The 27,189-nt window shown below is 37.6% G+C and overlaps 1 protein-coding gene across 23 annotated transcripts in view; it reads left to right on the top strand.

Moving 5' to 3' along the window:
* Nucleotides 1-27,189, top strand: part of rims1a (regulating synaptic membrane exocytosis 1a) — a 151,270-nt gene that overhangs the window by 59,338 nt on the left and 64,743 nt on the right. For 22 of the 23 annotated variants that reach the window (XM_028469313.1, XM_028469314.1, XM_028469312.1 and 19 more), the window contains exon 4: nt 7,206-7,217. The exons of the other annotated variant lie outside the window; for it this stretch is intronic. In XM_028469313.1, coding sequence (XP_028325114.1) covers nt 7,206-7,217 — 12 coding nt within the window. The remainder of the gene's footprint in view (nt 1-7,205; nt 7,218-27,189) is intronic. 23 annotated transcript variants of the gene reach the window in all.

Below are 27,189 nucleotides of genomic sequence, written 5' to 3'. Positions count from 1 at the left end.
AATTTTTTAGTATAGATACATTTATTAACTCTAAAACAGTGCCATGCATAATGTGCCTTGTGTGTAACAACATAATGGGTAGAAACCACAACCTCAACCGAAATGGCATGACTAAGAACATGAGATTTATGTACAATGTGCCTTGAGATCATGAAATGGAAATAAAAAAATATTCACAAAAAAAAACAATAATTTACTCAGTAATGGTTGGGCGTAGAAATGTAACGAATTGCTTCACTTATTTTAAAAGAAACAAGTAAAAACTTAAAATTAAAGTAAATGTAATGTATAAACATACTATATTTACTCAGGAATCAGGTGGTAGAGGGGTTGTCTTCTAATCGAGAGGTTGGGGGCTCGATTCCAGTGCTCTACTGGTCGATGTGTCGAAGTGTCCTTGGGCAAAACACTGAACCCTAGTTTGCTCCCAATGGTTGACTAGCAGTTCATGGCAGATCTATCCCATTGGTGTATGAATGTGGGTGTAAATGGGTGAATGAGCTGATACTGTGAAGTCGTCTGAGACTACCTTGGATGGTATAAGTGATACTGTATATACAGTAAATGAAGTAAATATTCCATTTACTCAATTACTGCCACCATAGTATTTTTAATTAAACAATCGTATAAAGGTAATACACATGACTGTATTCACATTATTAGCTTGTCCAAAGCACAAAATATATGCAAAACACAGTATGGCCCTACTCATGTATAGCTTTCTGAATGATTGAAAACTGAATATTCATCCTTTCTTAGCATTTGGGTCAAAGAAAAATAATGTTTTAGGGTTTGTTACCAGATCAGTATGGACAGCTAAAACAGGTTTTTGGCTTTTGACATCTGGGCTAATGAATGAAAGTACACATGAGTTTAGGAAGTTAGATATTTTCATAATTTCATAATGTGGTCATCACAGATTTGAGTACACATATATTTTGCCAGAAAATAACTGACATTCTTCAGTTTTGCCTTGAAGATGCCTGTGTGTCACAACACTGACCTTTAACTACATTTCAAGTCAATTTTATTTCTAGAGCACATTTCAAAACAACAGACGTTGACCAAAGTGTTGAACAGAAAACTTTACACAAGTAAAAGAAAATGAGATAAAATAAATTCAAATGCAACACCTATAATGCCAGTCCGGTTTAAAAGCCACATCATATCAATGGGTTTTTAAACAATTTTTAAAAGAATCAACAGTAGGGGAGGTCGTGATAATGAGGGGTAGGCTGTTACGACCTCCCCTAGTTTTCAGTTTAGACCTTGGAACAAACAGAAGCAGCTGGTCAGCAGACCTCAGTGAATGGGAAGGAGTGCACATGATTAAAAGATCAGAAAAATAAGAGGCTGAAAACCCATGTAATGCCTTAAAAACAAACAGTAAAATCTCAAAATGAACCAGGAGCCAGTGAAGTGAGGCTCAAACAGACGTAATGTGCTCTTGTTTGTGTGTACTGGTTAAGAGGCGGGCAGCAGCATTTTGGACCAACTTAATTTGGGACAGCAGAGGCTCAGAGAGCCCTGAGTAGAGGTTGTCACAGTCGTCGATCTGAGACAAGATAAAAGCATGAATCACTTTCTCAGAGTTTTTGAGGGAGAGAAAAGGCTTGACCTTTGTCAGGATTCTAAGCTGAAAGAAGCTCTTATCACTGCATTCATTTGATTTTTAAAAGTAAGGGCGGTGTCAAAAATCACCCCCAGAATTTTTAGCAGCAGGCTTGATGTAGGGACCTAGAGAGCCTGGATCAAAACTGACTAGGGATGTAACGATTCACTCAACTCCCGATACGATTCGATTCACGATACTGGGTTCACGGTACAATTCTCTCACGATTTATTTTACAAAATGGGACTCTAGACAAATGATGATTCCTTTATTTTTTAGGAAAATACTGTACTATTTTCCTTTTATATTTCATTGTCAAAATAATTTCTTGATAAACTATTCAAAACAATGCAATTTAACTAAAAATAAATCTTGAATGAAATAAATAAAGGAATAATACAAATGAAGAAGCCTATTAATTTAAATTCTATAGTAAACAATGCAAAACTGCATAATAGTTCCTTTTCTTTTTAAAAGTGCAATTGAAAATGTATTTTGTGCCTTAACAATTGGACATAAAAAAAAAAAAAAAAACAGTAATTTCACTGTATTTAGGTCAGATATTTGTTTGGACCAGCAGAGGGCTCTGGTAACCCAGTGGTCGATTGGCATGCAGATATCTTGCAGTGAAGAGGAGATGCTATTCTAGCAGACAGAGCTAATAGAAAAACGTGACTTTTACAGATATTCACGTAATATTACAGATATTTTTTCGGTGCTAAAGGGGTAAAAAAAAGTACTGCGATTCAATTTTCACAGTATCGATGTGAATCGTGATACCTATGAATCGATTTTAAGTGCCTTACGATTAATCGTTACATCCCTAAAACTAACATGAGGGAAAGCTGGTCCAAACATTACAACTTATGTTTTCTTTTCATTCAAATTAAGAAAACTATGAGACATCCACCTTTTAACTTCATCTAGACATTCCAGCAGACACTTACGAGGGGCAGTAGAGTTAGTTTTTAGCGGTAACAAGATTTAAGTCAGGACTGCTTTAGTCAAAGTAAATGATTTTTTGAATGCAATCTTATATTTGGCGGTATGGGTCTGTTCCGCAACCTCTTTGCTCTTTCCACGTACTTCAGTGGAAAGCCATAGCTTACCATGAGTCTTCATTGAAAGTCTAAAGCAAGGAGAGCGGTTAGCAGAAACCCCCTAGAACAGAGCAGAACAGATATTAATGACAACACAATGACACCCAGTTGGTTGGACACGTACTGACCTGGAGGAGTTGGGGTGGAGCTGGGTTACGAGATGCTTGCTGAGGAGGCATGAAGGCAGCTGTCACACTTTATATAGTGTATCCTGTATGCTTTGGCCAATGGGGAGCCAAGAAGGAAGTCATATGGGCTGATTGAAAGTATGTCTTAAGATCAGATGTCGTCAGTTGATTCAGATGAGGTTCAGTGGCCTGTCTGAACTAATACCATGCTCAATTTGTGTATTGTCCGCACAAACAATGGAAAGAAATGCTATATTTAAAACAAAAAAATTTATAAAGAAAAAAGAATAGGTCCAAGGATAGACCCCTAAGGCACCCCACAGGTGAGGGGAACAGATAGAGAAGAAAAACTCCCCCAACTTCTCTGAAAAACCTCTCCCTTCAAAATAGGACCTAAACCAGTCTAGGGCTGAACCTTTAATACCGACAAAATTCTCTAAATGTGAGAGGATGCAATCCACTGTATCAAAAGCATATAAGGGGTGAAACAGTGTGTATTGTTTACCTCATTCTCATAATTCGATCAGATTAGTAGTTTAATCAGATTGAGGCGTTGACCCCAGAACAGCTTCAGCTGTTCCTAGAAGCATCAAGTGTGTGTCAAAATAGACCTCAGGTGCTGAAACTCAGGTGGAGGTGATGAGCCATGCCACCTTGTGTGTGTGCGCGTGTGTGTGTGTGTGTGTGTGTGCGTGTGTGTGTGTGTGTGTGTGCGTGTGTGTGTGTGTGTGTGTGTGTGTGTGTGTGTGCGTGTGTTGAACCAGTCAGGGGCTGGTAAAGGTTAATTGGGCATTAGATTAAGCTGTAGACCGAGGGGATTGTCGCTCCCTCTTTCTCTGGCTCCCAGGGGTCCGGAGGTGCCCTATACGCAAACAGTGGGGTGTGTGTGTGTGTGTTTGTGTGATACTGTAAGTGTGTTTCAGTTGACAAACTTTCCATTGAATAAGTGACCCACAACCTTTCCTTTTTTAGGTATCACAGGTGTGGCATTTAATGGCCTCTATCGCATGCACACACACACACACACACACATGCACACACACACGGGGACATCCTAATTAGTGAAGCGCACAGACATGGTTAGAGTTCACTTGTGTACTTTTGGATGGTTTCCAGGGGAGGACAGAAGCTGTGCTCAGTGGCTGCATTTCTTTGAAATACCAATGATATGTTCTTAATGCCACCTGCAAAACTATTTCAGGAATGAATAAACAAGTGAAACACATCATTTTGCAAGAGGAAATGAAAGATTCCATACACTTATGCCGGGTCAGTCACAAACATGTAGCCTGAATAAGGTCAAACTCTGGAAGTGAACAGTCTGACCAGGTTTGATGCTGAAAACATCTGCTCAGAACGAACTGTTACATTACACCCGTCAGTCTTTTCTATTTGGGTGTTTCATTTTATGATGAACACATGCTCAGATTTTTCTCAGATGTAATTTCTGATGAATCTAAGCTAGGTATAGAACTGCTACAGTAGCATCTGTTGTTGATCTTTGACATTGATAAATAGTTGCTAGATTGTGCTATCTCCTGGAGCTTTAATATAATATCATCCATATTCCCTTTCACTCAAGCATAGTAACAATCACAATCTTAATGAGACTGGTTACATTATTTCAGGTCAGGATTGTGGAGTTATTTTCACTGTGACTGTGTGCATTCAGGCCATCGCTACTTTATGCCACAGAGCTTAACAGGTTTTACCAGTGGTGCCCAATGCGTCCAACTGCGAACTACCGGTTGGTTACAGAAGTGTTTTGTGTCAATGATTGTTATTAACACAGGCACGTATGCCAGAAAGGGAACGTAACAATTCAGCTTCTGACCTCAATTTGAGGGAGTGCTTGTGCACCAATCTGTTCATTTACAACCTCTAATAATAAGTAGAAGAAGACTTTCCTATAGCCCAAAGACCGGCTATCAGTGCCCGATCCTTTTACAGGCCTGATCCTTTTGGATCCTTTCAATGCACACTCGTAGACTACGTCAATTCCTTTACTCGCAATCTTTACAACAGAGGTCCTGGGACTTGATATTTAAATATACATCGACCATATGACGTTTGTTAAATGTTTTGATAGTACATGTAAATATGTGACTGTTTTTGTGGTGTTTTTAAATTGTTAATTAAAGCAGAACTACAGTAAGTAACTTGTGCTTAGCGCTCCCCCTAAAGGTCCCTTTTGGTTATGTCACTGTCGTAAAAACTCCACACCCCCCGCCACCTGCCCCACCCTACAGCTACCGCCTGCTCTCCCAAGACGGTAGCAACCGATCACTGAAAAATCCTAATTCAACAGTGACACTAAGGGTGCTTTCACGAATATAGTCCCATGTGACCATGTGAACAGTATGAGGAAGAGAGACAAGTAAAATGAATGAATGATGTGGGAGTAATACGGAAGAGAGTGTGGAAATGTGTGTGATGTGTTTGTTTGTGTGCTGACAAAGCGGCTCTGAAAATGGATGGATAGATAGATGGATGGCTGGATATTTGTGTGTGTGCTGCCTGATGGAGCGCTGGGTTGCGAGTGTGTGTGCGTGCCTGTTGCGTGATCACACACACTGTCGTCACGGTGTGTGATTGCTGTGTGTTGCTGCTGAGCTGTCACTTCATGGAGTTGCTCCGTTCCTCAGACAAAGGTCTTCTCTGCCTATTTTTTGCTGGCTCCGCCATGATATAAGTTTGAAAAAGGGAATTTGTAGACAACTGTGTGCAGCCACGGGGCTGGTCATAATCTAGCATTAGTTTGTATTGGGCTGTCGTAAAGCAGAACGTCTTGCCACCGGGTCAGAGGCAGGAAAGTTGCATGTGAGGTTTTCTGGCCAGAGACAGCAGAGGTGATGAAAGACCCCCAATCACCCCATAAACACTTGTATTACCCTCACAGGGACTACGAGAAGGATTTATTAAGGTGTAAAAGTTACTTAGTTCTGCTTTTTAAAAAAAAGACAAAAAGGCAAAACCGATAAAAGACGATAATACAAAAATGGATCAAAACACAACTTGACAATCAAAAACCAAACAGAAAATGAAATAAAAACCAAAATATATCAGTATTCACTCAACATATAAGTTTGTAATTCTTTTTAGACAGCATGGTTTCAGTTTTCAAGGCTCAGGCCCATGAAAGGATAAAGAAGTCTTTTCTAACATTCAACACTACATAATAAGTAATAAAAGTATGTATGATTTGTGCTGTTATCATATCAGATCAATATTGGTATTGTATCGGAAGTGAAAAAGTTGTATCGGGACATTCATATTGTCGACCACCCTCTGTGTGTGGAAACCACGGAAGTTATTCTACAGAACAAAGTGAAACGCTCTGTGTGCTACTGACTGGCATCGCTAAATGTGTTTTTATTGTGGGTCTTTGATGAAGTGAGCAGCTGTGTTTGGTACTTCTGTGGTTTTAAACCAGTGGTTCCTAACCCTTCTCTTGTCGTGACACCATTTTTTATATCACAGATTTCTGGCGACCCCAAAATGTGAACTAGATTTAGATTTGAGAAAGTGAAAGTATAGACTGTAAATATTTGAGATTGTGTGCAGTGGTTTCATTTGAAAAGGAATAATTTTTATTTAAGCTGTTTGAGCTTTCCGCCTCTTTCTGCACTGTTTAACTATTTCTATACATAAATGACTGAAATTAAAAAAATATAATTTTAGTTAGCAATTTTTTATTTATTTTTTTATTATTACTAGACATTTTAGCTGACCCCATTTTATTTCCAGGCGATTCAACATTCAAAACCCTGATTTAAACTGTGAGATGAACTGAGATACTGCTGTAAACAAACTGCTGACCATCACACTTTCACTGAGTTTTGGTTCTGCCATGATGAAAAGGAAATGCTACATTTAAACTTTGCATGTATATTTCACAAACTTTATTTTTAAAATATTTTTTCTAAATATCTCTAACTCAGTTTTCAAGTGTTACTGTTTCAGTATTGTTATTGTATTTTAATATTATACAAATATTGAATGGTATTTGATAATTGTAATCGTGTAAATGTTAAAACTGAATTATTTACAACACAGTAGGCATCAAAGAGCTGCCCTGTAAAAGTGTGGGCAGTGGGCACCACTGGGTTATACCATTATTAGGTGCATTGACTACATTATCAAAAGTTGTGCATATATGATAAAAACCATCCAATAATGTACCAACTTAGGACAGATTTGCCTTTATTACATTTGATAAAGCAAACTGTATGTATAGTTATTGTCCATGCTGTCATTTCTGTGTGATTTAGCTGATCATACAGTGCTATACTTTACTTTTGGATGTTATCATTTACACTTTCTTTGTTTCCATTGCTTGTCTGTCGATGGCTGACTGGACTGCAGGAGGACAAAGTGGTGAGTGCTGTCTTTTCTGTTCCTCTGTCTGTCCTCTGCTGTGAACCCCCCAATCTACCCCCCACCATTGAGTCCTAATGGGTTCAGATGGTGTGTGTGTACCTGCGTCTCTATGTGTCTTCATACATGGCTATTAATAGATATTAGGGTTATCACAAGTGGCATGAGATGTATAATTAGTAAAGTGACGTAACAGCAGTAGCAGTGACCTTAATGCTCAACCCCTCCCCCCTTTTTATTTTTTATTTCTTAAAGAGACACAGCTACTGAGAATTGTCCGTAATGTGCAAATACTTGTATTCAGGCTGGAAAAGGACTTTCACAAGCAGTTGTTTTTTTTAAAAAAAAAGACTAATAATAACATTTTCATTGGATCTGGTTGAACACTTCTTACTCCACTTAATCAATTCTGTATGTTCCACATGAATGCACAATCTGCCCCTGCAGCAGCAGTGATTGCTATTGATATTGTGGCTCTTCTTCCAATTGAGCTTTTGTTGAGAGCGTATGAAAACCAAATGACTCCAATGATATCGTAGGTCAAGTCTGAAATCTGGAAAGTCTTTATCACTTTAATGTCACTTATTTCTGTACATAGTTGCACGTTTACAATTTGTACAGTTTTGCAAAATAAGTGCTTTTCAAGTTCAGCTGAGTTCAGCGGCTTCACATCAAAATATCTTTAACATGGATAATCGCTATAAAATTAGATTTTGAGTTTACCTCGTACTGAGATCGATTATGGGCATGCGCACTACTGGAAATTATTTTTTGCTAGTTGTGCTGCTGTGAGTTTTGCTACTTCTGCTGTGCTGAGATTGAAAATTCAATTTCAAAGCAATGTGTTTGTATAAAAAAAATACATGTTTTATAATTCATTCTATGCAGTTTTTTATTATTACATGTGTTGTGTTTGTATAAAAAATATATATGTTTTATAATTTATTCTATGTAGTTTTTTAATTATGTATTCTGTTTGGATAAAAATAAAGCACATGTTGGAATATACTTTTTTTTAGAATGTATTCTTCCTTTCACTAATTTCCCATGGCAAGCTCAGTATGGAAATCTGAGTGACAATCTGAGTCAACAACTAGTAATAAATAGTGTCTCATGCAGCAATCTCAATACGAATAGGAATAGTTTATTCTCCAAAAAACATGATTATAATATACATTGCAATAAATAACAGTTAACCTAATTGTATTTTTACAATAATAAGCTGTCGTATTCATATAAATCTGATCATGACAATCATATTTTTTTCTATCATTGGTTGATTTTTTATGGTTGACTGATGTGATGCAGTTTTAAGCATTTTTTAAAAAAATCAGTACAGCAATCTCTGTGCATGGATAATCCAGCACGGGTACATCTCAGTACGTAGCAGTCACATAGCAGTCATTTAAAGACCCACTTTTTCTGCTGAATACATATGTATTTGGGTATTAAGTAGTACTGTTGATTGATCCTAGTCCAACGTTTAACATTTTAGTAAAAGTATTTTGATTTTGCGTATTTAGTTGTAAAATGTCAGAGTTACTGCCAGAGATGCAAAGTACCCAGATTCCTTACTTGAGTAGAAGTAATGTACCTACTGTAAAAAACAACTTGAGTAAAAGTAAAAAGTACTGATCCAAATATCTACTCAAGTAAAAGTAAAAAAGTACAGGCTCTGAAATGTACTCAAAAGTACTTTTAAAAGTAAAATGTATTTCTGTTGCACGATTCACTGGCTGCAAAGTTATTAAATCCAGGATCATTTATATGGAATCTGCTTTAGCAATGTTATAGTTTGACTAAACACAACCGGTCTAGTATCCTAATGTACTTCACTGTATAGTCCTTTAGGCATTTGTATTGTATATTTAGGGTTCACACATCACACTTCTGAACATTGTGTGCACCCCTGGTTATGACAAAAGGCTCTTATGTCATAACCAGGGGTGCACACAACAATTTTCATCTGGTTCTCAAAGAGCACCACAGGTTGTTTCTTTTTAATGTCTGAGTCATGGGTCAGATATTTTTTCTGATAAAATAAGATTCAATACAAAATTGGCAGTTAAATAAAACCTACAGATAACATCTGACTTCATAAAATGAAGAAGAAAAAAAGGTTTCACAATAACATTACTGCTGTTAACAGTCCTGGTTACTTATTTTTGATAGCTTTAGCAGTAGTACTCAAATGAGCACTAACACACTTGGATGTGGTGCTCATTTGAATATTTTCAGCGCTCATGAGCGCTTCATGTCCTTCACTGATGTCAGCTGGCTAGCTACTAACAGCGTTATTTGTTTTGGCTACTAGCTTAGTAGCGGTGTGCACCGCTGAGAGATGTTTCATTAGATTAGAATAACTCACGTATGAAAAGGACACTTGACATGTATTTTTTTCTTTTTACAGCAGCAGGTTGATGTAGTGATTGTACTTCCATGCTGTAAACACCAGTTTTAAATCAACAGAGTGCTCCAGGCTCCACATTGTTGCTTCTTGTCCTCTCACTGTCAGCACAAGCTTGGTAGCAACGCCCACTTACCTAAACTCTGTCACTGATTGGCTTACCATGGAATTTCACTCTACCTTTAGCCAATCATCATTACTTGTATGTCCGTGTAAGCCCTCCCCCTCCCCTTACTTGCCGCTGGGCCAAAACAGTTGACGAGCATTGGTGTCGCTGCGCCTAAAAATTAGGCTATATGTATAAAGTAATGAGCCTTTTTGGGAAATGTAAAGAGTGGAAAGTACCGATATTTATGTTGAAAATGTAACGGAGTAAAAGTAAAAAGTCGACAGAGAAATAAATGCTTCTAAAAGTACAAAGTACCTGAAAAATCTACTTAAGTAAGTAACAAAGTATTTGTACTTCGTCACTTGCCATGTGTGGTTACTGCCCTCTAAGGGTTGAACGCCCGCTATTACAATTGAATTTTGCTATTGGCTGAGGCAGATTGATGCGTCATTGTGACCAAAACTCCTTAGAGAGAGAGTTGTGACAACGGAAGTCCAAAAAGCTTGACCATCACGTGATTCATGTAAGACTGAATTTGTTCCCTGAAGTTAGTGGCGGGCCATTCGAATCCATTGATTCCTAGTGACATAACTGGGATTTTCTGTAATTTGTCATCAATAACTGCATTGATTGACAATATTTATAAAGTACACCGCCATATGTATGTGTATATACAATATATGTTTATGTAGTTCCATAATTTATTTTTTTTTGTTTTATTTGTATTAATTTGTATTAATGATTAGTGTAAACAGCTTACCTGCTTTTTTGACATAGTTAAGGCCAACATTAATTAATACAATATGTATTGTATACAGGATGTATTGCTTTGATTTTTTTTTTTTTTTTTTTAAAGGGGTCACCAAAAAACACCACATCCAGACAGGACACATTGAAAACATATTTATTATATACATACATATGTAAAAAATAGACATTAGATTTTTTACTATGCACAATGTACCAAGACAAATTCATTAAATAAATGTCTAACAAAGTCAGAATCATTAATAACATTTCATGCAGTTTGCTGCTGTATGGGGATGCTACACTCGTTCCGAAAAAGGAGTGAAAATGTTTGGCTTCCCATTAACTGAACCAGAGAGGAGAAAGAAATGGTTAGCCATAGTCAGCAGGAGTAATCTAAAAAATAAAATAAAAAATCAGGATCATTATTTGCAATCATTATGAGACAGCAATGCATGTTTTGTTATTGCAATGAAATAAATTGATTTATTTTATTGCTTAATTGTGACCATCACCAGCCCTCCCTAAGGAAGGGTAAGAAACCTTTTATTATAGGGAGGATATAAAAAGGGAGAGCAGTGTTACACCTAAGTGGAGGGGGAGGGGAAAGGGAGCAGGGAGGAGAGACTCAAGGTAGGAAATAGAAAGGGTGGGAAAGAATAGATTATTTTACAGTGAGGGTGAGATGTGAAGTTGTAGAACATATTGTGATTATTATGTTGTGTAATCAAGCCAGTATAGTGACAAGTGTGAGGCTTAGCTATAATGGTGGTGGCTGTGAACAGGGGGAATGAGTGAGTGGTAATACCTAAAGCAGGTATTTGGGATTAACGTGTCTAAAGTTAAGCCCAGTATGAGTTTTATCCCACATCCCAAGGCGTGCCAGTGCATCGTATACCAGTATATGTGCAAAAACCGCTACTGCAAATGCAGGAACTGCCCCGGGCCCACAGATGCAGCCAGGCCAGCAGAAAGAGTGGGGGCCATGGAGCCACAGGCCACCCCCCCCTCGGCCGACAACAACCCCCATACACCCCCGGGATCCCAGGCCGAGAAGCAGCCACCGCCCCCCACAAAACTCTCTCTTTATGGCTCTGGTTGTGACCATCATGTGTCACCAACTTTCCCTGTTGGCCCCGCCCCTCCTATAAAAGCTGCGAGGAGAAAGGAGGGATTCTTCCAATCACAGCCCTCAGTAAGCATTGATTGACAGTTGTAATGCGGAAGTCTGCTCCATAGCAGCTGCAGTCTGCTGTGGTGATGTTTTGGACTAATCAGAGGTTACTTCTGGCTGCTGTGTGCGTCTTCCTGCTACACCAGTAATGCCCATAATCAAGGCATTTTTTGAATGGCAGGTCAGCAGAAAGCAGAGGTTTAGTTACTCTTTAAGTACGTTTTAAAAGAAGCTAAGTCATTTGTTACATTTCTACACCCAACCGTTACTGAGTAAATTATCTAAAGAATTGGTACCTTAAACCACAGTAATGTACTGATTTCAGGTCAGCAGTTTATAACTTATTTACTGGTAATCCATGTTCTTATCGTGTCATTTCTGATTAATTCCCAGCCACTTTTTTTCAGTTCAGGTTGGGGTTTCTACCAAATACTGTATGTTGTTAGCCACATAGCACATTTAGCATGACCCTGTTTTAGAGTTCATTAATTTAGCTATACTTGGTGTATATTGGTCATATTTTATTTAAAAACAAACTGTACATTTTGACAAACCTTTTATTTTATACAGATGCTTTTGTGGAAAATAAATTAAGTTCCAATTGTGCAAGATTAAGTTTATACATGAGATGTTTACTGTATGCAAGGGAACTGTAGCAAGATTTATTACCAAAATAAGCGTATTGACTACTATTTAATTGAGACACTTTTTACTTGTGCTTATGTTTATTATTCATGACTTACTTGTACTTGATATGTAACAAATTGTAATAACTACATATGTGGAGAACTGTAACATGGTTTCTTAAATTATAATTTACATTTTTTTTATAGAATTTTCATGGAAATTACAATTACAAAGTCAATTATCTAAAGTCAATAACAATTTCATAATGATTACGACAGCAACAGATTTTTAAAATTACAATTATAATTAAGCCATAATTGTAATTAATTATCGATTACTCGATTACAATTATAATTTACCTCAACCCTGCTATGTACACTCACATTCATAATCATAATATATATATATATATATACATAACAAGGGTCTCCTTTACATCCTTGTGTAGGAAGATGCAGGTACAGTGTAACGATTGAATAAATAATAATACATTTTATATTTAGGGATTGATTGAACTGTCTTCCTACCAACTAGTGTTTTTAACGTAGTTGTGTTTGTATCACTGCATCAGTACTGTTGTTCTGTCAGTCAGCTGCATGCGTTGGATTATTCTTCATTTTTACAGTCTCCGATTGGTACAGTCTGACAGCCATGAAAGCTTTTCAATCTTGGTTTGTAAATCACTCTTTTGCCACAGATGAGGGGTCATTTGTCACGCTCTGATTCTGTTTTTTTTCCCCCACAGTGTACGCTGCAAAATTTTGTTGCCCATTATCGATGTTTTTCCAACCATGCTAAAATAGGAGGTGTTTACTGGATAATCGATCATCAAGTTTAATCTTACAGTACATACTTCATCAATCTGAGCGCAGTCCCCATTAAAAGACGTAACACATATTTTTGATCATTTATGAAGATTGATTTTATTAATGCTCCCTTGCTTTTGTTGGAGAAATGGCTTCAGGCAGTTACAGAGGAGTAGAACGACCTCATGTGTATCTAAAAGGACACAAACTTTGCTTAGAATGGTAACACATCTGTAAACTTCTCATAGCGAGAAAGCTTTGCCTCACAGACTAAAAAAATATAGCGAATTCAATAGGGGTGGGGGAAAAATTCACATTCTAATGCAAGTTATTTCTTGTTCAGTAAGAAAGTTTTTATTTGTTTAGCATGAATAAATGTTACCTAAGTTTGCCTTTGTGTGATTACATCATTGGAATTAGTTTATTTAAAATTATCTTACACAAACTGTATTGTTTTCATGCCATAATTTTCCTTAACACACTATGCATTGTATCAGTTTGTGAATCGAGAATCGATTAAAATGAGAATCGATTTTGAATCGAATCGTGACCCTAAGAATCAGAATCGAATCGTGAGACACCTAAAGATTCACATCCCTAAAATTCAAATTTTTTTTTTTTTAATTTACATGTCAAGCTTCCATGCCAAGAGCCCAGTGTGAGCCCAGAGACAGGCATCGGCAACCCCCCCAACCCTGAAATAGGACAAAGCGGGTCTGAAAATGGATAGATAGATGTCAAGCTTGTGTTTCATGAGGTTTTGATGATGAATGCATTTCTTTTGCACAGATGATACACAAGTAGAGATGTTGAAGGACTAGCTGGATGTTACTAGCTAATTGTATTACTAGCTACTTGAAAAAGGGCTTCAGATTATTTTCCCTAAAAAGAAAGTCTAATCTTAATGTGCATTGATCACATTGCACGCACACACTCAAAGTGAACACCTCTCTACTTACGACCAAGTTTGACCAGAAAAAATGCACTCACAAAATGCACCACACACCAATACCCAACCCTTGGGGGGCTGGATGGTGGGGCTGGGGGTGGAGGGGGCCGCCACCTGTGTTACTATGTAGTGGCGTGGGGGCGGCCCTCCCACCTCTAGTTGCCCTACTAATCCCTCCAATTTTAATCGCATCTCAACATGTCACCCCCCGGAGGGTGTATCATCTTTTACACCCTCCGGCCTATTACACCACATACACATAAATCCACAGAGGCTGGAGGGGGAGCACCGCTCCCCTCCATCCCCCTTCTTTTAATTACACCCCATACATTCACCAAACACACACATTCACACAGGGGATCGGGAAGTGCCTCTCCATTGGGGAATGGAGAGGCACCATAACAGGGTGGTGGGAAAAAAAAAAAAAAAAAAAAAAAAAAAAAAAAAAAAAAATCCTTGTTCATGTAAAGGAAAAAGCAACAAATTCAAACAAAATCTTGAATGTTGATCAATTGGTAAAAATTATTTGACTTTATGACAAATCTTTTTGAAATTTGCCATGTAATTTGCTAGAATTCTGTGGGATAATTTCCACCTGTTTTATACCAAACAATATTGTGGAATTCTGTCCCATATTGTCCCAAAACATGCCGGTAAGGGTTTAGTCCACATCATATAACAAATTCCATTTCAAGTGGTTAACTACCTCATAATACATTATATTACATCAGATTGTGCGTAAGAAAAGAGAAAACTGTTTATATGTGTAATATTTTCCACAAACATATTCCTTTTCATGTTACAATTTCTGCTTGATTTTTTTTTAAAAAAAAGGATAATTTAAAAAAGAAAAACAATATTACCATTTTCATTTGGGGATGTGAATTGTATAATTTAATTCCTTTTTAGCTTGTATAATTGGCATCCCTAAAGACACCAAATTTGATGTGAGACATCATCACTGTGTACCACAATTCACAAATGTTTCTAAACAGTTTAATCTGATCATTTCAGACTTCATTACATCATAAGAGATGTTATAAGATTTTATAATTTATAAATAATGTAATGTTACATTTATCTAAGCAGTGTGTATATACAGTATACCTGCAGCAGTCGCTGTAAAGTGACGTAACATCCACTGTCCAATCATTGAGGCATAAAGTAAGCAAAAGTGGAATAAACTGTAAAATCATATAAGTATGTGTCTGATACTTGGGTGAATGTATATTTATTGATCAGAGCTTACAGGGAATTATAGATTTGTGCTCCTTTTGTCGGGTGCAGCCGGAGTGATGTGTCATCTGTTGTTAACGCCACAGCGCTTCATGATTACTATTGATCGCCCGTCTCGCAAGCTGCATCCGTCTCTACGTCTGTCTCACTTTGACTAGTCTTAAGGGGGCCATCCTTCTGACACACACACACACACACACACACACACACACACACACACACACACACACACACACACACACACACACACACACACACACACACACACACACACACACACACACACACACACACAGCTTGTTTATTGCAGGCGCTATGGGGTCATTTGCCACAGGTGCATAAAAAATATCAATTGATTATCTAGTTCCAAATTATGTTAAACACATTTCCGGTTGTGTGTAATTAGTTCTCTGAATTTTATCGCCTCAATTTTTTCTTTTTTTGCTCTATTTCGTGAGGTAACAACACAGGGAAATTGAGAAGTTGAATGGCAGAGCATAAACCACATACATAAAGGAACATCAATTAATGATTTACTCATAGGTTTTGAGTAATTCAAAATACTAGTATTGGAAGATAATAGATTTATTTTGTTCATGTTAGTTAGGGGTGTCCCGATTCAAATTTTTCACTTCAGACTTAACACCAATATTACAGGCCTGAGTATCGTTGATAACGATATCAACCCGATCTGATATCAGCACAAATCAAACACTCTTTTTTTGCTAATTTTATTCAACCTTTAACATGTTCAGCTAGTACCTTCAACCCATTTCAACTTTTTTCATCTTTTTTAATGCTTAGCTAATGCTAGGTTAATGTTATTGCTTGGCTGATGCTAGGTTAGTGCTAATGCTAGGTTAATGTTATTGCTAGGCTAATGCTAGGTTAATGCTAATGTTAATGCTAGGCTGATGCTAATGCTAAGTTATTGTTAATGCTAGCTATTGCTAATGCTAAGCTAATGCAGTGTGATGCGGGCTAGCACCTGCATCCTCCCTTGCATTTTCTTCAGGAAATGCAAATATTCTAGTTACCACTAACCAGTTACCTATATTTGGTAACTTATCAGACCCCCCCCCCCCCTCGCAGCTCTTTTTAAACAAACCGACTTGTCACAAATCTAGCGACTATTCGGGGTGTGCGGTTACTCTTTAAAAAAGCGGTAGTTCTCATTGATTGCAGCTCTGTAACTCACACCCACTCTACTTCCACCACTACCACCGTCACACACTACCAGCTAGGCAAAGGCGTCATCTAGCAGGTTGTAGTGACTTTCTGTTCAGCCAGAAGCCACTTTTCCCACTGAGTAGTTGACATAGATCTTCCTGATCATGTAGCTGTGGTCTCCGTCTGCTGTTAAACATGTGGGTGCAGCCCATCATCATTGGATAATGTGTTACTGTACAAATACAATACACATGTCTCCTGCAAAGGTTTGCTTTTGGGATAAGTATTAGTGTATACTATTGTGTTATTGTGTGTGTAGTATGTGTATTTTGCTGCAGGTGCTGGGCTGTGCTGATATAGTACCTCATTAGCTGCTGTGGACACTAATCTCCTTTGTGGCAGTCTTTCATCCTTAGTGCAGGATTTGTAGACACTCTCAGTTACAGCACATGCCTCGCCCAACGTCTCTGCCATACGTCAAGCTGTCATTGGTCAGCGTTGCTTCCCGCGCTATTTACCCAATCGTCCCTTGGGGGGTGGAAAGGTGGTAATACTCCCACCTGTATGGAGACTTGCACTCGATATATAGGAACAGCAGGAGGGCTTGCTGTGTTTAATGTGGCAGTGGTGGCCTAGTGGTCGAGGAAGCAGGCTTGTAATCGGAGGGTCACGGGTTTGAATTTCACCTGGCCCATCACTGTGAGTTGTTGAGCAAGTCCCTTAACCCTAACTGCTCACCGGGCGCTACACCGCGGCAGCCCACTGCTACCCCTCAGAGAAAATGGGTTAAATGCAGAGAAATAATTTAATTATGGTGATTAATAAAGGATAGATTATTATTATTATGTAAACCACTGAAGTCACAGAATCATGAGCATGACATTAATTAAACTACATGCTTTACTATCAGATGATTCTTTTTTGAAGATCTCAGAATATTGATTTCCAGGTTGCAAAAACATAAAAACAGTGGTTTTATCATACAGCACTGTAAAAATCTATGTGTAATGAAGAGCTTGCATCTTCACAATAAACAAAATTAAAAGAATTGTCTGTTTCCACTGTGTAACATAAAATATATGTTGATTTAATGTAAATCAAGCCAGTCTGACAGAACACTTTAATAGCTTTGACTCATTGTACTACCATTTATCTTTACAATTTCAGGATAAACCCTGTGAATGAAAGAGATTATGATTAGCAAAGAACAAATACAACATTGTCGATCCCCCTTTTTTTTTCTCTTTAAAAAAAGCAAAACTACAGTGTTTATCAAGAACTGAAAAGTTAAATGTAGCTAATAATTCACTTTTACAGTATTTTCAAAAACGTTATTTTGCTTCCAGTCTCACCTTTTTTTTATTTCTATACAGTGTTTGTTTGGCAATCTCCACTCCATAACCCAAAAATGTATTTTTTCTCTCGGTTGAGATTTTGTTTTCTCTGTAGGTCTTGTTTTAGACGAGTGAGCCCACCATACAGACACAATTTCTCCATATAGTATACCGATATATCTGGGTGTTTCTCGCGTACTCAATCTTTTCATGCTATCTAATGTGAACACACTATGAGTCGTACGAAATATGACATTTACAACACGGCAAGATTCGGTATTTGGTCGGTCATTTGGTTTGGTTTGGTTTTTATTTTTTATCATGTTTGATTTGTAATTTGTTGGTTTTGAGTTTTGTTTAATAATTGGACCTTTGTTTCAAGTATTACTCTTTGTTCCTGTGTGATTGGGTTCTTTACACCTTAGCCTTTAAACTTTAATTTTCATTTTGACACAACAAAAAAAGTGTAGTAATGGCTGTGATCCTCTATCTTTGTGGGTGCACCATACATAATAGGCCCTCTTTTGCTTTCTCCCTGACTCAATCATAGTCATTCTCTTGTCAGTAAAAAAAAAAATAAAATAAGTTAAATAAGTGAATAAAATGTTAGGAATGTATTGTATTTTTATTTCATTTCATTATTATTATTATTATTATTATTATTATTATTATTATTATTATTATTATTATTATTATTATTATTATTATTTTATTTAGTTTGCACATATTAGTCTAACTACTCTTTATATTTATGTTTATATTTCTTTTTTTTAATTTCTTTTTCTTTATTCTAGTTGATTGTTATTATTTAATGTTTACACTATCTGAGAGAGCACAGTTCACCAAGACAAATTCCTCGTGTGTATTCAATACATTACTTGGTCAATAAAGTTGATTCTGATTCTGAGAAGTGTCAAAATGATTCGTTGAACATCCCAGCAACAGACAAATGATTCAGAGTATATTTGGCTGACCAATACAATTGGTGAACAGAAACTTTACTTTTTAAATGTGCTGCTTGTCAGAGGCACACGTAAACGCATCATTACACAGATTAGTGTTGACGATGATGAGGCAGGCTGCACAGTTCTTTCTGCTCGATACTAAAGCAGACACTTTATGCGCAGATGGACAAACGCAAACACGCAGATGCAGTGAGACGCAATGACAAACACACACAGGGTTTGGTGTCCTACTTTCCATCTGTGGAGAAGCTATTCTTTCTCTCATGCTCTCTTCTTCACTGTGGGGGAGTTAGTGGTGGTCTCACTGTGGTGATGTGACCTAATGCTGCAATTGTGTGCGTGCTTTCGTGCGTTTCAACTCTCAGTGCTTGTTTCACCATCAGAATGTAATCTAATACAGGATTAAATGAGCCTCTCACCACTCCGTATCTCCACACTGATGACCATTTATTATCAGCATGCTCCAACATTACCTCACACAAAAAGCACCTCATAATGTAGTCATCAAAACGGTCATATTCACATTTAATGTTGACTGATGATTAATTTTACTTTTTAAAATATAAGTCCACCCTAAAACCACTTTTTTCCAGTGAATACATACAGTATGTGTTTTTGTATGAAGTAATGTAATTTATTGATCATAGTCCCACTCTTCAAATTTTAGTTGGAAGTATTTAAATTTAACATGCTTATGTGTAAAATGTCAGAGTGACTGCCCTCTATGGGTTGAACGCTGGCTATTACAAATGAATTTTGCTATTTGCTGAGATTAGATCAGTGACTTAACTAACTGTCACTGTTGGCCCCGCCCCTCCCATATAAGATGGGAAGAGGGACTGGTTTTCTCAGTGAGCATTGATTGACAGCTCTATGTGAAACTCTTCATCTGATTGTGACTTAACTACTCTAGAAGCCACGCCCATAATCAGGGCATTTTTTTTTTACTTCCCACTAGTGCCAGGTCATCAAAAATCTGTGGATGTATGTACACTTTAAAGGTTCAAAATATACTCAATGTAGTGTAATGTGGTGTGTATGTAATTATGAGCGAAGAGACTTTCAAAGTTTTGTAAGTTCCTGAAATGAGGCACATTTTCGCAGCATAAACATAAGTGCAAGTTTTGTCCCAGGAAGATTTTTGTGGTTATTGAGGGTGGGGGTATTACAGACCCTATATCTGAGTGGATTAAGTGTTTATTCAGCGTTTAACCTCCACCAGGTTTAAAACCGACTGATTAGTGTCGATTTTTATTTTTGCCAGCACTGTTGAGTGTAGGCCTCCCTCGACGTTGTAATTTTTCTCTTCTACGGAGCGATGGCGCCCCCTACGTTGTGTGTGCGTTGTGTGGTGCCTTATATAAAATCCTAATTGCTTTTTTTTGTAGTTTAAATAAAGGTTCAAGATACGTTTTGTCGGTGTTTCCCCAGATTTCTGATCAGTAATTTAAATGTGACCCAACAAGGGAAGAATAGATTGTCTTCAGTGATTTGGTTTGTAGTATTTGTTGTAATTTCCATAGGATGTAGCTGCTTTTAGCAACTTTGTTTTTAACTACTTGTATGTGCTTTTTCCAGGTCAGTTTCTCATCTATCCACACTCCTAGTGCTCTATATTCTTTTACTTGTTCAATTATATCCATGTATAGTTTCAGTTTAATATTTTCTGTTATTTTTTTATTTCCAAAGCTGATGAATTTTGTTTTGCTGACGTTTAGGGCTAGTTTATTTGCATTGAGCCATGTTTGGATTTTTGATAGTTCCTCATTCGTCGTTTCTATTAGAGTTTTAATGTCTTTACCTGAGCATAGGATGGTTGTGTCGTCCGCAAACAGCGTTTGTTTAAGGCAATTTGAGACTTTGAAAATGTCGTTTATATATCGAATGAACAGTTTTGGCCCTAAAATCGAACCCTGTGGCACACCACATTGTATGGTTTGGCATATTGATATGTTTTGTTCAAAGTCCACATATTGTCTCCTATTTCTCATATAACCTTTAACCCAGTTTAGGGCGTTGTGCCTAATGCCGTAGTTTTGAAGTTTTTCTTCCAGAATGTCATGGTTTATTGTGTCAAATGCTTTTTTAAGGTCCAAAAAAATGCCGAATACAAATAAATTATTTTCTAACGCATCTCTTATATTTTCCGTGGTATCAGTTATAGCCATTGCTGTTGAACGTCCTTTTCTGAACCCATATGAGCCTTCGTGTAATATATTATTCTCTTCTATGAATTTGTCCAGCCTTTTCATGAACAGTTTTTCTAGAATTTTCGATAATTGCAGTAATATTGAAATAGGTCGATAGTTGGTGGCATCTCGTTTGTCTCCACTCTTGTGGATCGGTCTGATTTTTGCGATTTTCACTTGGTCTGGGAAAATACCATTTTTGAATGAGAGATTGCTGATATATGTTAGCGGTGGTGTTATTTCAGCTGTTATAGTTTTTAGTAGACTCATAGTTAGATTATTGACGTCTCTGGATTTTTTTGAATTACAGTTTGTAATGATTGCTTTCACCTCTGCATCTGTTACTTCTTCAAGTGTTAAATACTTATCATTCTCTATATTCTCACTGTCAAAATGGTTCCATTTAAGTGGAGGACCTACACCAAGGCATGAGTAACACTCTCTAAACTACATTCATCATGATCCTTCACCAACAAATAACTTTTAGCTTTAATGTAAGGCTGGAAAGAAGAAAAAAAACAACAACAAAAACAACTTTTGCTTTACTTCACTAAATTTCCAGATTTTCCGCACCGGTGGCACGAGCCAAGCAATCCTCCTATGTTGTGAAAAATTCCTGGTGAGAACCCTGCAAATATAGTTCATCATTCTGCATGATGTCAGCAGTGAGATCAAGAGTTGGAAAAACAACATGGGCCAGTGTGGAATTTAAAATGCTGTGGACACATATTGATGCACCACGGGGCAAACATAGTTCCTCGGAGGTAACTTCTATTAACTAAAAGTTCAGGGAAATGTACAACATATCAATAAAGAATATTCTAAACTGGTTTTGTGGTGCGCTAGGTAAAAGTAGTTCTAAAAGTGGGTGAAAAAAGTAAATTGTGTGAATTTGTTGTTATATTATAAATGTACTGAAGAGTAATAAACAGCTATTGATAATAAATGTAAGGACTGAATCCATGTACCCATTGTTCTTTGGTTATTTTGTTTTAAAACTAAATCGAAATAACAAATAAACAGTGTGGTTATTTTTTTTACTGATTTTTAACCAAAACAGAAATACAGAAAAAACATAAAAACAGGTGTGCAGTGTTCTTGTTCTGTTTGTGAGACATTTGGATATTTACGAGGAATTTAGAGCAAGAACAGAAGTCGAATGCACCTGGTTTTCCTCCTCAGGTCCTGGACCAGGTCTCCGCACGCAATAGGACTGTTTAGAATTTATTTCAGCAGTTTTTGGGTTTTGCTTCTGTTTTCATGTAGTCTGTGGATGTTTGAGCTCTTAAAAAGCTGCTCACGCTGTAGTTTTGTTTTAGGGGGTTACGGTCCAAATAGTATCCAAATAAACAGGTGACTGACTATCAACTGTGAGGCTGGTGCGAAGAACAATAGATGTTACAACTTCTACAATTTGACACTTTTGCAAAAACAGTTACAGCTTTTTTCAGGGGAGTAATTTTTTTAATCCCGCTAGCTTCTAACAGCAGACATTAACACAGACAGAAGTTCATCACAAGAAACGAGGATCACAAGTAGACTCATTACACAACCTCTGTATTCTTTAATCACATAGCATGTGCATGTTTTACTTAACATTAAATTTATGTTTTGATTTATTAATGTTTCAATAATGTCATCAGTAATGTAAACTATCGCTCCTTTTTTGTCCAGGAGTAAAAGTCCGTTTGTGGGTCCCTCTGTGGGGTGAGATTAAAACATGAAGCTCTCGTCATAGTTTTCCTTAAATATCTCACAAACAGAACAAGAAATTATTTTACAACAGAGAAACGCTGCTTATCTGGTTTTTGATTTTTCTTTATTTCTGTTTTGGTTTTAAGCCAGAAAAAAAACTAACCACACCGTTTATTCGTTGATTTGATGTGGTTTTAAAACAAAATAACCAAAGAACGAAGGGTACACGGATTAGACTGCAGCGTGGCTGTTCGCTTTTTTGTCTTCAAATTAATTTAAAAAGTTCAACTGTAGTGTTTTTTTGACTCAATTGGACTTTGAAAAGTAAGATGTTTAAAAGCACATTATAATGTAAAAACTAAAAATGTTGATTTTAAATTCCAATCCTTTGCGTTGTGCTGTTTTTTTTTTTTTTTTTTTTTAAAGATTTTTTTGGCTCTAGTGGCCTTTATATGACAGTTGCTTGACAGGAAAGGGATCAGAGAGAGCAGGGAATGACATGCAGCAAAGGGTCCCAGGCCGGGAATTGAGCCTGGACCGGCTGCAGGTGAGGAACTACAGCCTCCGTTCATGGGGCGGGCGCTCAACCCACTGAGCTAAACACCACCCCGCTTTGTGCTGTTTTTGAGTAATTAACACTATGAATGCTAACTTTGAGGAATACTGCATGATTTGTTACTCCTGGTAGAACAAAAAAAATGTGTATCCCCTTTGCTCTGTTTTGCACCATTTATTATTTGTAATGGAACATATGCGCTACCTGCACAGTAACAACCCAGTGCACCATATATAAGCAAATGAAATGGATACATGATGTGCTAAACAATAGATTAGGTGCTCAGGCAGCCAGAATCAACACTGCCTTACATGTCGAAGTTTGCTCAAACCTTTTGTTCACAGTGAATAAAGCTAGTCACCAATTAGCCGATATAAAGCCTAATCAAAAACAGCTAATTAGGACGTTAAATCACGTCAGAAAGTGAAAGTCCAACAAACCATGGTTTGATCCTGCAGTCTCTGCCTAATTGGCTTGTTAGACCACCTGTATCATCAGGCTTGTGATCTTTTATTAGTCTGTTCTTGTTGCTTGGTCTAGGAAGGATCTCATAACAGTAATGGCTAAGAGTTGTTGGCCAAAAAGGAAACGTGGCGTATAAGGTGTTTTTCCATCAACAGTTCAGGGTACTTTTTTTATGTTATGAAGAGGTATTTCCTGGATTTTTTACTTTCTAGGGAATAACGTCCGTGGGACATTGATGACTGCATTCTAAAGTTCAATCACTGCTTTGTACACGTGACCCCCTATCGGCAGATCACTCGTGCCACGTCTCATTAGACTCGTGGTTATCTCAAACTTTTTTTGGCTCAAGTCCCCTTTCCTTTTATTTCTGAATCCAAGTACCCCCTTTGTCCGACGACGACGTTTTGCTTAGAAAACTATTTCATAACAACTTTCGAGCATTTTGATGGAATGAACAAGTAAAAATAAATAATTTAATTTTGTAAATAAGTTTAAAGAAAACAGTTTTTTTTGGATTGGTTCCCAACCTTTTTTGGATCGTGACCCCATTTTGATATCACTAATTTCTGCCGACCCAAAAGACATTTTTTTCTAGAATTAGTTTTCGATCATGTTTGAGCTCAGATAGATACACTGAACAAAAATATAGACACTAGGGATGGGACTTTTTGTCGACAAAACGACCGACATTCGACACATGCTCCCCTCGACAAAAAAAATAGAGTGTCGACATGTCGAGGGGGCGGGGCTTGTGGGATTTCCAGATTGCATTTTTATTTATTAGAGATCTGTTGTCCTGCCTCCGTGCGGTCTCAGGTGATAGTGCGCGCGTTGATGATGACGAGTCCGGGCCCGCTAAAAGGGCTAAACAGGTGGATGCAATGGTTTCATTCTTCGGAGAGGACTATTTCAAGGGGGACACGGTCACATCTGACCATTCTGAAATAGAACGTTACACAAACGAAGAAGGAATATCACCCAGTCAGGATCCTGCGCTCTGGTGGTCTCTCAATGAGTCCAGATTTAAAAACCTGAGCCGTCTGGCAAAAGCCTACCTCTGCATCCCCGCCACATCTGTGCCGGCGGAAAGAGTGTTTTCAGCCGCAGGACTGGTCGTGAATAGACTCCGCAGTCGCCTTCTACCCAAACATGTAGACATGCTTCTGTTCTTAAACAAAAATTAGGCCGAAATGGTAAGATACCTATATATATTTTATTTTCACTGAGATCTGAGTTGTTGGTGTTAGGCTCCGTCCTTTTCTGTGGTTTAAAAAAAAAATGGGCACGCTGTTTTTCGATTTTAATTGTTGCTTATTTTCACGAGTGATAAACATGTTCATTTAGTTTGTTTTTTTTTATTTGTAAAAATAACTTGTTTAGGCTACATGTAGCCTACAAAACTAAATAATAAATGAACTGGCTGTTTTATTTCTGTAAATTCCAAACGTTAAAAAGTACGTCTTATGTGTTTGTAAGGCTGTTGAATAAACATCTTAAATTTCTCTCTCTCGTTTTTATTATTACTGCTTTAATGGTCAATATTGGACACTAGAGCCATGTTTTTTAGACTAAAATTAACTAGTACAACAGTATAGATTATTTTCCACCCTCCGCATTGCTGCTGCTCTTTAAAAAAAAGAAAAAAGAAAAAAAAGGCCGACAATTCGACAAAAAGTCGACACATGGGCCTCGACAATCGATTTCCCAAATCCCGTGTCGTTCCCATCCCTAATAGACACAACACTTTAGTTTTTGCTCCCATTTTTTAATGAGCTGAACTCAAAATATAAAACATTTTCTATACACACATGTCAGAAAACTAGTCAGTATCTGGTGTGACCACCATTTTCTTGACGCAGTGCAACACATCTCCTTCTCATAGAGTTGATCAGGTTGTTGATCGTGACTCGTGGAATGTTGGTCACTCTTCTTCAATGGCTGAGCCAAGTTGCTGAATATTAGCAGGAACTGGAACACGCTGTCGTATACGCTGATCCAGAGCATCCCAAACATGCTCAATGGGTGACATGTAAGGTGAGTTCACTGGCCATTCAAGAACTGGGATGTTTTCAGCTTCCAGGAATTGTGTACAGATCCTTGCAACATGGGGCCGTGCATTATCATTCTGTAACATGAGGTGATGGTCGTGGATGAATGGCACAACAATAGGCTTCAGGATCTCACCGCTGTATCTCTGTGCATTCAAAATGCCATCAATAAAGTGCCCATGTGTTCATTGTCCATAACACACCCCACCGCCACCATGGGCCACTCCATCCACAATGTTGACATCAGCAAACCGTTCATCCACACAACGCCACACACGCTGTCTGCAATCTGCCCTGAACAGTGAAAACCGGGATTCATCCGTGAAGATAACACCTCTTCAACGTACCAGACGCCATTGAATGTGAGCATTTGCCCACTCAAGTCAGTTACGATGATGAACTGCAGTCAGGTCGAGATGATGAGGATGACGAGAATGCAGATGAGCTTCCCTTAGAAAATTTCTGACAGTTTGTGCAGAAATTCTTTGGTCATGCAAACCAATTGTTGCAGCAGCTGTCTGGGTGGCTGGTCTCAGATGATCATGGAGGCGAACATGCTGGATGTGGAGGTCCTGGGCTGGTGTGGTTACACGTGGTCTGCGTTTGTGAGGCTGGTTGGATGTACTGCCAAATTCTCTGAAACACCTTTGGAGACGTCTTATGGTAGAGGAATGAACAATCAATTCACCGGCAACAGCTCTGGTGGACATTCCTGCATTCAGCATGCCAATTCTATGCTCCCTCAGAACTTGCAACATCTTTGACATTGTGCTATGTTATTAAACATTTTTAAAGTGGCCTTTTATTGTGGCCAGCCTAAGGCACACCTGTGCAATAATCATGCTGTCTAATCAACATATTGATATGCCATACCTTGTTAGGTAGGATGGATTATCTCTGTAAAGGAAGAATGCTCATAACACAGATTTAGACACATTTGTGAACAATATTTGAGAGAAATAGGTCTTTTGTGTTTATAGAAAATGTTTTGGATCATTGAGTTCAGCTCATGAAAATTGGGAGCAAAAACAAGTGTTGCGTTTATATTTTTGTTAAGTATATATATATATATATATATATATATATATATATATATATATATATATATATATATACTGCATTTCAGTTGAACTAGATTCACAAAGTGAAAGTATAGAAAATTAATTAAATAAAAAAAAAAATAAATAATATTAAACCCCAAGGTTGAAAAACACTGATTTAGTGGTTTAGTATCTCCTGTAGTGCCATCGCGTACCCCTAGGGGTACCCCTATTTGAAATGCACTGCATTGGACCCTGTTTTCTTCCTTTTTTAATCAACAAATGAGGAAATTATTATTTGAAATAGTCTAGTGTTCAGCAGTGGGCTTTGGATCTTCTCCTGTTACAAATGCCAGTTCAGTACTGTGAAAAACTATGGATCTTCCCGCAGGATTATATTTTTTTCTTTTCTGTTTTCTTCTTCTCTTTCTACTTTTTACTTTATCTGCACATGC

Source organism: Gouania willdenowi, chromosome 15 (genome assembly GCF_900634775.1).
Source record: "Gouania willdenowi chromosome 15, fGouWil2.1, whole genome shotgun sequence".
In the NCBI taxonomy this organism is placed as follows: Eukaryota; Metazoa; Chordata; class Actinopteri; order Blenniiformes; family Gobiesocidae; genus Gouania; species Gouania willdenowi.
The sequence above is the reverse complement of the archived record's forward strand: the minus strand, read 5'-3'. Positions and strand labels throughout refer to the sequence as shown.